The 13,628-nt window shown below is 47.5% G+C and overlaps 1 protein-coding gene across 1 annotated transcript in view; it reads left to right on the plus strand.

The window, feature by feature from the left end:
* UPF1 (UPF1 RNA helicase and ATPase) overlaps positions 1 to 13,628 on the plus strand; it is a 184,872-nt gene that overhangs the window by 150,429 nt on the left and 20,815 nt on the right. Inside the window, exons 22-23 of the mRNA XM_075352561.1 lie at positions 8,583 to 8,833; positions 12,685 to 12,807. Of these exons, the coding sequence (XP_075208676.1) occupies positions 8,583 to 8,833; positions 12,685 to 12,804 (371 nt within the window). The 3' untranslated portion in view covers positions 12,805 to 12,807. The remainder of the gene's footprint in view (positions 1 to 8,582; positions 8,834 to 12,684; positions 12,808 to 13,628) is intronic.

The following is a 13,628-nucleotide window of genomic DNA, read 5'->3' on the forward strand; positions in this document are numbered from 1 at the left end:
TCAGATGGAAAAACGGTCCTTGAGACAGCAAGTCTGGTCGGTCTGGTAGTGCCCACGGTTGGCCCACCGTGAGATGCCACAGATCCGGGTACCACGACCTCCTCGGCCAGTCTGGAGCGACGAGGATGGCGCGGCGGCAGTCGGACCTGATCTTGCGTAACACTCTGGGCAACAGTGCCAGAGGAGGAAACACATAAGGGAGTTGAAACTGCGACCAATCCTGAACTAAGGCGTCTGCCGCCAGAGCTCTGTGATCGTGAGACCGTGCCATGAATGTCGGGACCTTGTTGTTGTGCCGGGACGCCATTAGGTCGACGTCCGGCATCCCCCAGCGGCAACAGATCTCCTGAAACACGTCCGGGTGAAGGGACCATTCCCCTGCGTCCATGCCCTGGCGACTGAGAAAGTCTGCTTCCCAGTTTTCTACGCCCGGGATGTGAACTGCGGATATGGTGGAGGCTGTGGCTTCCACCCATAGCAGAATCCGCCGGACTTCCTGGAAGGCTTGCCGACTGCGTGTTCCGCCTTGGTGGTTGATGTATGCCACCGCTGTGGAGTTGTCCGACTGAATTCGGATCTGCTTGCCTTCCAGCCACGGCTGGAACGCCTTTAGGGCAAGATACACTGCCCTTATCTCCAGAACATTGATCTGAAGGGAGGACTCTGGCTGAGTCCAAGTACCCTGAGCCCTGTGGTGGAGAAAGACCACTCCCCACCCTGACAGGCTCGCGTCCGTCGTGACCACAGCCCAGGATGGGGGCAGGAAGGATTTCCCCTTCGACAGAGAAGTGGGAAGAAGCCACCACTGAAGGGAAGCCTTGGCTGCCCGAGAAAGGGAGACGTTCCTGTCGAGGGACGTCGACTTCCTGTCCCATTTGCGGAGAATGTCCCATTGAAGTGGACGCAGATGAAACTGCGCAAAAGGAACTGCCTCCATTGCTGCTACCATCTTCCCTAGGAAGTGCATGAGGCGCCTCAAGGGGTGTGACTGGCCTTGAAGGAGAGATTGCACCCCTGTCTGTAGTGAACGCTGTTTGTCCAGCGGAAGCTTCACTATCGCTGAGAGAGTATGAAACTCCATGCCAAGATATGTCAGTGATTGGGCCGGTGTCAGATTTGACTTTGGAAAATTGATGATCCACCCGAATCTCTGGAGAGTCTCCAGAGCAATGTCCAGGCTGTGTTGGCATGCCACTCGAGAGGGTGCCTTGACAAGCAGATCGTCTAAGTAAGGGATCACCGAGTGTCCCTGAGAGTGCAGAACTGCTACTACTGTTGCCATGACCTTGGTGAAGACCCGTGGGGCTGTCGCCAGGCTGAAAGGCAGTGCTACGAACTGAAGGTGTTCGTCCCCTATGGCGAAACGCAGGAAGCGCTGATGCTCTGGAGCAATCGGTACGTGGAGATAAGCATCTTTGATGTCGATTGATGCTAGGAAATCTCCTTGGGACATTGAGGCGATGACGGAGCGGAGCGATTCCATCCGGAACCGCCTGGTTTTTACGTGTTTGTTGAGCAGTTTTAGGTCCAGAACAGGACGGAAGGATCCGTCCTTTTTCGGCACCACGAACAAGTTGGAGTAAAAACCGTGACCCTGTTGCTGAAAAGGAACAGGGATCACCACTCCTTCTGCCTTCAGAGTGCACACCGCCTGAAGAAGAGCATCGGCTCGCTCGGGGGGCAGAGATGTTCTGAAGAATCGAGTCGGAGGACGAGAGCTGAACTCTATTCTGTAACCGTGAGACAGAATGTCTCTCACCCAACGGTCTTTTACCTGTGGCAGCCAGGCGCCGCAAAAGCGGGAAAGCCTGCCACCGACCGAGGATGCGGTGTGAGGAGGCCGAAAGTCATGAGGCCGCTTTGGGAGCGGTTCCTCCGGCGGTCTTTTTTGGACGTGACTTAGACCGCCATGAATCGGAGTTCCTCTGATCCTTCTGAGGCCTTTTGGACGAGGAGAATTGAGACCTGCCCGCGGATCGAAAGGACCGAAACCTCGATTGTACCTTCCGTGCTTGAGGTCTGTTTGGTTTGGACTGGGGTAAGGATGAGTCCTTTCCCTTGGATTGTTTAATGATTTCATCCAATCGCTCACCAAACAGGCGGTCGCCAGAAAATGGCAAACCGGTTAAGAACTTTTTGGAAGCAGAGTCTGCCTTCCATTCACGTAGCCACATGGCCCTGCGGACTGCCACCGAATTGGCGGATGCTACCGCCGTACGGCTCGCAGAGTCCAGGACAGCATTAATGGCGTAGGACGCAAATGCCGACGCCTGAGAGGTTAAGGACACCACTTGCGGAGCAGACGTACGTGTGACTGCATTAATCTGCGCATGACAAGCTGAGATAGCTTGGAGTGCCCATACGGCTGCGAATGCTGGAGCAAAAGACGCGCCGATAGCTTCATAGATGGATTTCAACCAGAGCTCCATCTGTCTGTCAGTGGCATCTTTGAGTGAAGCCCCATCTTCCACTGCAACTATGGATCTAGCCGCCAGTCTGGAGACTGGAGGATCCACCTTGGGACACTGAGCCCAGCCCTTGACCACGTCAGGGGGGAAGGGATAACATGTATCCTTAAGGCGCTTGGAAAAACGCTTATCTGGACAAGCTCGGTGTTTCTGGACTGCCTCTCTGAAGTCAGAGTGATCCAGAAACGTACTCAATGTACGCTTGGGAAACCTGAAACGGAATTTCTCCTGCTGAGAAGCTGACTCCTCAATTGGAGGAGCTGGGGGAGAAATATCCAACACCTGATTGATGGTCGCTATAAGGTCATTCACTATGACGTCACCTTCAGGTGTATCTAGGTTGAGAGCGGCCTCAGGATCAGAATCCTGATCTGCTACCTCCGCTTCATCATCCAGAGAGTCCTCCTGCTGAGACACTGAACAGTGTGATGAAGTCGAGGGAATTTCCCAGCGAGCCCGCTTAGGCGACCTGGGACTGCGGTCCGTGTCAGAGACCTCACCCTGGGACCTATGGGTCACCCCAGGAACACTTTGCTGCTCCAACTGAGGGGGGCCTGGGGTCAATGATTCAACATTGCCCGGGGCCTGAGTCACCGGTCTGGACTGTAAGGCTTCTAGTATCTTAGCAGACCATTTATCCATACTCGCAGACAGTTTGTCAGCAAATACTGCAAACTCCGTCCCTGTCACCTGGACAGTGGTAGCAGGTGGTTCCACCTGGGCCACCAGTAACAGAGGCTCCGGCTGAGTAAGTGCCACAGGGGCCGAGCATTGCACACAATGAGGATCGGTGGAACCTGCCGGTAGTATAGCCGCACATGAGGTACAGGTTGCAAAGTAAGCCTGTGCTTTGGCACCCTTGCTTTTTGCGGACGACATGCTGTTGTCTCCTCTGAGTACAATCCAGGAGGGTATATAGCCAAAAATCAACAGTGCGACCGTACAGTGTAAATGTATAGCATATAAGCATATATATATAAGTACACTTCGGCACTCAGTGGGGCCAGCACCACAGGTGCTGCTTACCGACCGCTCAAAGCGGTTGTGTGATCACCAGATTCCCTGCCTGGGCCTCCCAGAGCCGTGTTGTCTCTCCTCTCCAGCGTCAGAAGTGCTGACAGGAATGGCTGCCGGCGTTCTGTGGGGAGGAGGGGGCCGTGGGCGTGCCCTAGAAAGTGCGGGAATCTGATGCCCCACTGTGCTGAGTGAGGGGGGAGGAGGATACAAAGTATGCTCCAGCCCTCAGCGCTGACGTCCTGTGCAGCGTCCCTCCCTTCCCCTGACTGGCAGGCCTGGGGGCGGGAATATGCGATACTAGGCCGCAAAAGCCGGGGACTAAAGTTATAAGCGCGGCCGGCAAATAAGCGCGGTCGGCGCGGTAGTCCCCGGCGCACTAACACACCCAGCAGTGCTGCAGTGTGTATGGCACAAGCGCTCCATGCGCAGTCCCCCAAGGGGAGACAGAGTACCTCACAGTAGCAGGGCCTTGTCCCTGACGATACCCGGCTCCTGTCCAGCAGATTCCCCAGGGGCTGCGGAGGGAGCACGGTCCCAGTGCCTGGAGACCGATTAGGATCCCACTTCACCCAGAGCCCATTAAGGGATGGGGAAGGAAAACAGCATGTGGCTCCTGCCTATGTACCCGCAATGGGTACCTCAACCTTAACAGCACCGCCGACCAGAGTGGGGTGAGAAGGGAGCATGCTGGGGGCCCTGTTATGGGCCCTCTTTTCTTCCATCCGACATAGTCAGCAGCTGCTGCTGACTGAGATGTGGAGCTATGCGTGGATGTCAGCCTCCTTCGCACAAAGCATAAAAACTGAGGAGCCCGTGAGGCACGGGGGGTGTATAGGCAGAAGGGAGGGGTTTACACTTTTAAGTGTAATACTTTGTGTGGCCTCCGGAGGCAGAAGCTATACACCCAATTGTCTGGGTCTCCCAATGGAGCGACAAAGAAACGTAGATGCTTCTGCGAAGGCCTCATGTTGGTATTTTTACATCACTGTTTAGCAAAGCCAGGAGGGGAACTTCAGAGGAAATCTATGATTTAAAGATTGACCCCTGTTCTGTATTTTAGAGACACTTGGTTTTAGCAAATACTGATGAAATACTGATCCAAAATACGGGTATGTGAATAAGACCGAACAGTAAATATTAACTCTGTTCAGTGTTTTACGCTTAACCAAATAAATATGTCCATGGAGCGGGATTCTCTGTCCTCTGTTATTTATTGGGGGACAGTCTTAAGGATCTGTTCACATGATAGATACTCTTCAGCTATTCTTCCTGGATTTTCCATAGTGTTAATCGCATTACTGCATTGTAACATATAGTAGTAACATTTTGAAAAGACTGGTGTCGGAGATTGTCATGTTGTTTTATGTTACGTTTCAAAATAAAACGCAATGAATAAATGGGTTAGGCTGCTTTCACACATCCGGCTTGAGCTGTGCGGCTCAATCCGGCTGTGCAAGCTATGCAACGGATGCGGTGAAAACACCGCATCCTTTGCATAAGTTTTTCCCATGCGGCCCGTCCGGTTTTTGCCGCTTGCGGCATGCTACTGAGCATGCGCAGTGGCAAAAACCGCATGCGGCGGCCGGATACGGTTTTTGCCGCATCCGGCCGCCATAGGCATGCATTTAAAAATGTGCCGCGTCGGCCGGATGCGGCGCGATGCGGTTTTTTTTTTTGCCGCATGAAAAACGTGCCAGGCAACGTTCCATCCGGCCGCCGCATCGTCTAAATCTGCCGCATGCGGCAAAAACCAGATGGAACGCAAGGCCATGCGGCACAATGCGGCACTAATTAAAGTCTATGCAGGAAAAACGCAACCGGCAGCAAAAAAAAAAACGGTTGCGATTTTCCTGCAAAGTGCCGGATTGTGCCGCATTGCAGAAACCCGAGGTGTGAAAGCAGCCTAAGGAGACAGTAAATTTAGGCTCATGGAATCGCTCATGTGGTAATGAAGTGGCAACGGGGTGAAACCAGATTTCTTAACCCCTTCACACTATGGCCATTTTCCGTGGGATTTTTTTTAGGGTTTAGTTTTTTTCTTACTAGAATTTTTTTTTTATCAATATAGCTGTATGAGGACTGTTTTTTGCAAGATGAATTGTACTTTTGAATGATACCATTCATTTTACCATGTACAGTATATCAGAAATGGGAGTACACCCCTCTCATTTTTGTAAATATTTTATCTTTTCATGGGACAACACTTAAGATATGACACTTTGATACAATATAAACTAGTCAGTGTACAGCTTGTATAACAGTGTAAATTTGGTGTGTCCTCGAACTCAACACACAGCCATTGTCTAAACCGCTGGCAACAAAAGGGAGTACACCCCCAAGTAAAAATGGCCAAATTGTACCTAGTTAGCCATTTTCACTTGCCTTTGTCATGGAGCTCATTAATTTTCCAAGATATCCAGTATGAATGTGGAGCTGGTGTGTTAAATTTGGTGTTATCGCTGACACACTTATACGTGTCCATGGAAGTTCAACATGGCACCTTATGGCAAAGAATGCTCTCAGGATATGAAAAAAATATTGTTTCTCTACATAAAGATGGCCTTGGCTATAAGAAGATTGCCAATACCCTAAAACTGAGCTGGAGATCGGTGGCCAAAACCACACAGCGGGTTTAATAAGACAGTTTCCATTAAGAATAGGCATGGTCGAACAAAGAAGTTGAGGTAATGTGCTCAGCGTCTTATACAGAGTGTAGGAGTATAGAAGTATGAGCACTGCTGTCACATTGTTGCAGAGTTTAAGGGTGTGGAGGGGTTAGCCTATCAGTGCTCAGACCATATGCCATACACTGCATCAAATTGGCCTGTATGGCTGTCCTCCTAGCAAGCCTCTCCTAAAGATGCAAAATTAAGCCCTCAAACAGTTTTTTTGAAGACAATCCGACTAGGTCATGGATTACTGGAACCATGTTCTGTGGTCTGATGAGACCAAGATATTTGGTTCAGATGGTGTCCAGCGTATGTGGCGGCAACAAGGTGAGGAGTACAAAGACTAGTGTCTCTTGCCCACAGTCAAGCATGGTGATGGGAATCTCATGGTTTGGGGCTGTAGGAGTGCTGACGACTGTGGAGAGCTACAGTGCATTGAGGAAACCAAGAATGTCAACATGAACTGTGACCTACTGAAGCAAAGCATGATCCCTGTCCCTTCAGAAACTGTGCCGTAGGGCAGTATTCCAACATAATGACCCCAAACACACCTCCAGGATGATCACTGCCATGCTGAAGAAACTAAGGGTAAAAGCACTGGAGTGGCCAAGCATGTCTTCAGACCTCAACCCTATTGAGCATCTGTGGGGCATCCTCAAACTGAAGGTGAAGGAGCGCAAGGCCTCGAACATCCACCAGGTCTGTGATGTCATCATGGAGGAGTGGAAGATGATTCCAGTGGCTCCTGTCAAGCTCTAGTGAACTCCATGCCCAAAAGAGTTAATACAGTGCTTAAAAATAGTGGTGACCACACAAAATATTTACACTCTAAGCACAATTTGGCTGTTTTCACTTAGGGGTGTACTAACTTTTGTTGCCAGTGGTTTTGACCTTAATGGCTGTGTTGAGCTATTCAGTGGGAACACCAAATTTACATTGGTATACAAGCTGGTACACTCACTCGCAGCCAGCGAGGAAAGTAATGACAGATACTGGTCATCAGCTGACCCCCTACCTATCATGACAACCCATCTGTGCCTCGCCACCATGACTCGCTCCTCACCAGCATGTCTTAAATCCCACTGTCAGAGATTGACAGCGGGATTAAACCGATTGACAACCACTCGCGGATCTCCAATATACCTTGCGGCTGTAAGAGGCACACACATGACAGCAGATTAAATCAGCCGTCATGCGCAGGAAAAGATTTGGGCTCGGTGTGCGCGCACACTTCAAAGCAAGAGACACCACATATAATGCAAGTTTGTTGTAAAGGGGTTAAAGAGAAGTCTTGAGATGGTTACATCTATAGGCTTCAATTGTGGGTAACAATCTGATAAGTTGTAACTTCTATAGTATGGTTGATGCTTGGGAGGCATCTTGAGGATGGTTGTGTGAGGAACATGTAAGGCCAGAGGAAAGGTGGAGATCTTGTGAGGACCTGAGATTGTGTGGAGAGATTATAGACACATGTATGGAGGAGGCAGATTATGAACATCCTTGAAAGTCCTAATTAGTATTTTAAATTGACTTCTGTAGGTAATTTGAAACCACCAAAGGGATTTGCAAATGGGAGAAGATGAGTAATGAGTAGAAAGGTTGATTGTTTTGGGCATCAGAGTTAGTAGGTTAGAGGACTAGGACAACGTTAGATGGGAGGCCACAGTAGTTTAGATGAGACAGGTAATGCACCAGCATTTTTATTGATTCCAGGTTGAAAGGATGGATTTCAGGAATATTTTTGTAATGGCAGGATTTGGCACTGGTTTGGTTGTATAGTTTTGAGTTCAGAGTAGAGGCAAAGGTTATACTCAGGCACCAGACTTGAGATAAGGGAAAGTGGAAATTACTTGTGATAGTTCAGGTAGTGGTGTTGAGTGAACGAGGAGGAACGATGAGCTCACTTTTTTTCCATATTGAGCTTGGCTGATGTGGGTATTTAACATATTAAATAATTGCGTTGCGGTAGCACACAAGACAAGACCTTGTTGCAGAAGGGCATTTAGCACCGAGAAAATGGAGGACCTGATATGGGAACCACTTAAGCTGAAAATACCTATAGGTGACAAGAGTAACATAATTGACTTGTTCATTTCCATCTGGATTTTGCCCAGATGCTTTGCAGTGTGTGAATGAGGCTTGGTAGAATCTCTCCTTTTTTGCTGTTTATAATACATTATGAATTTTCAACACAAGCGAGTGTTTGAAATATACAATAAAGGTATGCATAGATAGGCTTGACCATTAAAAGTATTTTGCACAGGAAAACTGTGAGCACCTCCTTTAGTGTAAAGGGAGGGCCTGTTGTCTGCATTGTCTGATGTGAATAGGTTTCCAGTCCTTTTCAAAACACTGCTTTGTCTGTCTGCTCTTGTAGACTACTAATTTTATGTCTGCTTATTAATGTTTTATGTTTATCATCTTTCAGCTCATTCATACATTGACCGTATTTCTCAAGGTCGTGGAATGCCTAAAGGGAAAGCAACCCGTGGTGGACGTCAGAAACCAAGAGGCATTGGTCTTCAGGGCATGAGTCAAGGAAATATGCCAAATAGTCAAGCCAGTCAAGATGTTGTGTCCCAGCCATTCTCACAAGGACCTCTAACCCAGGGTTACATATCTATGAGTCAGCCATCACAGATGAGCCAGCCAGGACTTTCCCAACCAGAATTATCACAGGTATATACATTTTCTGCATTTGATGATATAGGTCTACCTCTACTGTTCTGTGTTGCATATATTAGGGAAGTTTCAGGAAGTAAAAATGCTTTGGTTGTCCTCTGACACAATCAATTTTTTTTAAAATTACTTGCAAGAAATAATTGTGCTGCTTGGTTGATTGTTTGGAATAGACATTTTTCTTTGGGGTTTTCATTAACCCCTTAACGATCGCGGGCAGTAATATTACGTCCTAGCGGTCATAATGTTACTGCCGACGGTCTGCCGCCGGCAGCATGCCGCGATCGGCGCACATCTCAGCTGATTTTCACAGCTGAGATGTGTGCCTGCCAGGCACGAGCAGAATCGTTATCTGCTCGTGCCGTTTAACCCCTTAAATGGCGCTGTCAATATGTGACAGCGGCATTATAATCGCGATCACTGTAAACGTTTACTTACCGGCCAATACCGAAAGTCACGTGACGTGATCACGTGACTTCCGGTAGTTGTCATGGTAGCACAGGGTCATGTGATGACTCCTGTAGTACACATGAATTACTTTCAGTTTCAGAACGTGAGCATATCTGCTGTTTACAGCTGTGTAGCTGTGATCAAGAGATAGGGCAGAGCGATCAAATTGCTGATCGCTATAGCCCCCTAGAGGGACTAGTAAAATAAAAAAAAGGTAAAAAAAAAAACTAAGTTCAAATCACCCCCCTTTTGCCCCATTGAAAATTAAAGGGTTAAAAAAATAAATATACACATTTGGTATCGCCGCATGCAGAATTGCCCGATCTATCAAAATATAAAATCAATTAATCTGATCAGTAAACTGTGTAGCGGCAAAAATTTCAAACGCCAAAATTACGTTTTTTGTCGCCACAACTTTTGCGCAAAATGTAATAACAGGCGATCAAAAGGTACCATTTTTGCGTAGATGCTACTGTTAATGTCTGCTCGAGACGCAAAAAATAAGCAGTCACTGAGCCATAGAACCCAAAAAATTGAAACGCTACGGGCCACGGAATATGGCGTAAAACGTGCGTCACTTTTTTCTGACAAACTTCTGATTATTTTTTTTAACCCCTTATATAAAAGTAAACCTATACATGTTTAGTTTCTATGAACTCGCACTGACCTGAGGTATCAAACAGACACATCAGTTTTACCGTATAGTGAATACAGTGAATAAAATATCTCAAACAATAGTGCTATCGCACTTTTTTTGCAATTTTTCTGCATTTGGAATTTTTTTGCCATTTTCCAGTACACTATATGGTACAACTTATGGTTTCATTTAAAAGTACAGCTCGTTCCGCAAAAAATGAGCCCTCACATGACCATATTGACTGAAAAATGAAAGTTACGTCTCTCAGAAGAAGAATGGTAAAAAAAAAAAACGGAAAGTGAAAAATCGGCCGGTTGGGAAGGGGTTAAAATTTATCATTGTTTTTAAACACAATGCTGCTGAAAATAGCATCATAATAAACAGAGGAAGTTTAGGTCCTCTAGGAGATCTTTAGGCCGGTTTCAGACATCCGTGTTTTATCAGGTACAAGCCACACGCATGGTTTTGGTCATACATGTGACATTACCAGAGAAAACACGTGTCTTTGAAATAAAAAGATGTTCTATATTCACCTGTATCCAGCGGTGATATCTTAAACTGCTGCCTCCCGTTCATGACCGCCGCTCATTATACTCACTGAATATTCACTGCCAGAGTATCTGGAAGCAGGAGTATTGCGGGGACAGGTGAGTATACAGCAGGCAGTGTGTGTGTGCACTGACATCCAGGAGGTCATTGGAGTTCCAAATGAACTCTAATGAGATCCTGATAACAACACCACGACATCCGCGCTACAGCTGGTGTATTCAGTGAGTATAATGAGCGGGGGTCAGGAGCCGAAGACAGCATCGCTGTATACAGGTACCGTATTTTTCGGACCATAAGACGCACCTGACCATAAGACACACCCTGGTTTTAGAGGAAAATAGGAAAATAAAATTTTAACCTAAAAATATGGTCATGACACACTGTTATGGGGCGAGGATCTGCTGCTGACACTGTTATGGGGGTAATGTCCCCAAATTCTCTACTAAGGTACCCCATTCTGATAAGGATCCTCCTGCCTTGTATATGATCCTGCTCATATACCCCCCATCCTGCTAATAATATACCCCCCATCCATCCTGCTCATGATATGCCCTCATCCATCCTGCTCATGATATGCCCCCATCCATCCTGCTCCTGATATGCCCCCATCCATCCTGTTCATGATATGCTCCCATCCATCCTGCTCATGATATGCCCCCATCCATCCTGCTCATGATATGCCCCCATCCATCCTGCTCATGATATGCCCCCATCCATCCTGCTCATGATATGCCCCCATCCATCCTGCTCATGATATGCCCCCATCCATCCTGCTCATGATATGCCCCCATCCATCCTGCTCATGATATGCCCCCATCCATCCTGCTCATGATATGCCCCCATCCATCCTGCTCATGATATGCCCCCATCCATCCTGCTCATGATATGCCCCCATCCATCCTGCTCATGATATGCCCCCATCCATCCTGCTCATGATATGCCCCCATCCATCCTGCTCATGATATGCCCCCATCCATCCTGCTCATGATATGCCCCCATCCATCCTGCTCATGATATGCCCCCATCCATCCTGCTCAAGATATGCCCCCATCCATCCTGCTCATGAAATGCCCCCATCCATCCTGCTCATGAAATGCCCCCATCCATCCTGCTCATGAAATGCCCCCATCCATCCTGCTCATGAAATGCCCCCATCCATCCTGCTCATGAAATGCCCCCATCCTGGTAAATGGCGTGTATCCTGTGGCACAGGAAAAAAAAAATAAATGTTTATACTTACCCTTCCTCACTCCCTGAAGCACCGATCTCTGTCTCAGCTGCAGCGCCGCTGTGTGGAGCCGTCACCGGTGTCTGCAGCATCGCGTCTTCCTGTCTGTGCCGGCAGTAAGCTGATCGATTCTGGTGGATACTAGCGGCGCGCACAGCGATGACGTCATCGCGGTGCGCGCCGCTAGTGTCCAGATCAGCTGACCGCCGGCACAGACAAGAAGACGCGATGCTGCAGGGGGGCGGCTCCACACACGGTGACAGGTGAGTACTGATTCACTGCACCCCGTGCTGATATTGATGCACGGGGGGCAGTGAATACAGCCGCACATGATCACTCCAGGCTGTAGTTGCCAGGGGTGATCACGGCCGGCTGCTAATTATGCACGCAAACTCCCCTCCCCCCCCCCCCGCCCATCACCCCCGCCCACCTGTCAGCGTCGGTTTCGCTGAGAGATGATGGGCAGGAGGATGGGCGTGCATATGTAATGAGCGGGCCCACGTGGTCACGTCAGGCTGTTACAGCCTGCTTGTGCCGCCGATGACCCGCTGCACCGCGGCACTCTCATTCCCCGCAGCCTTATAGTCAGACCATAAGACGCACCCCCCACTTTCCCCCAACATTTGGGGGGAAAAAAAGTGCGTCTTATGGTCCGAAAAATACGGTAAATATAGAAAATCTGTTTATTTAAAAGACCCGAGTTTTCTCCAGTACAAGTCTTACTGATGTCACACGGATCACACACATCAGTGTGCGATCCGTGTGACACCTGTGCTGCTGGAGAAAAAACTGACAGGTCTCAGTGTGTGCGTGCGTGCAGGGAATAGCGCGGCCACACAGTCTGTGTGAAAACACGGCCATGTGAGTGCACAATAGGATATCATGGGTATATAATCCAGCCTAACAGTAAGGAATGTGAATTTTAGATCCTCTAATTGTTCTAATTTTCATTTCTATTATTATAAATAGTATACTTTACTGTTCCAGGATAGCTACCTTGGTGATGAATTTAAGTCGCAGATTGATGTTGCGTTATCGCAGGACTCTACTTACCAGGGGGAGCGCGCCTATCAACTCGGAGGTGTGACTGGACTGTCACAGTACTAGTGTGTAAGTCAGTACTATTATTACCTAAAAGCCTATCTTCTTTGTATGTAACATTCTTTAGCATGGAGAGTTATGAAACTTTGCAAATCACTTTTAGTGAATTTGTCTTCATTCTTGTGAAAAAATTGCTTACATGTAGGCTCTGAACTTCTGCTTTTTCCCAGTCTAATTACCTGACAAACTAGGAAATACAGTAACTGGTGACAGGGAAATAATACAAAAAAATATATTTAGAATATATATCTTATATTTTTATTTTATTTTTCACCCGTTACTGCATTTGCCAGTACTTTAAACACACACCCCACCCACCCACGGCAAAAGTTAAGAGACCACTGCAAAATTGTCAGTTTTTCTGATTTTTTCTTTTTATAGGTATATTTTTGAGTAAAATGTAAATTTTTATTCTATAAACTACTGACAACATGTAGCAGTAAATTTTGTATTTATTTTCTGATGAGAAATGTTCGAAATAGCAAAACAATGCATTGCTTTCAGACCTCAAATAATGCAAAGAAAACAAGTTCATAATCATTTAGAAACCACAATACTAATAATATTTTATCTCAGGAAGAGTTCAGAGATCAATATTTTGTGGAATAGCCATGATTTTTATCACAGCGGTCATGCGTCTTGGCATGCTTTCCACCAGTCTTTCTCTGCTTTTGGCTGATCTTATGCCACTCCTGGTGCAAAAATTTAAGCAGTTCATCTTTTTGTTTTTTTAAATCCGATAAATTTTTACTAAACAGTGTTTGATACATAACAAAGGAACGCATACCTACAAGTATGCAAAACAGACCTTACCCCCCCTCCCCTTATCC

Source organism: Anomaloglossus baeobatrachus, chromosome 1 (assembly GCF_048569485.1).
Source record: "Anomaloglossus baeobatrachus isolate aAnoBae1 chromosome 1, aAnoBae1.hap1, whole genome shotgun sequence".
NCBI lineage: Eukaryota > Metazoa > Chordata > Amphibia > Anura > Aromobatidae > Anomaloglossus > Anomaloglossus baeobatrachus.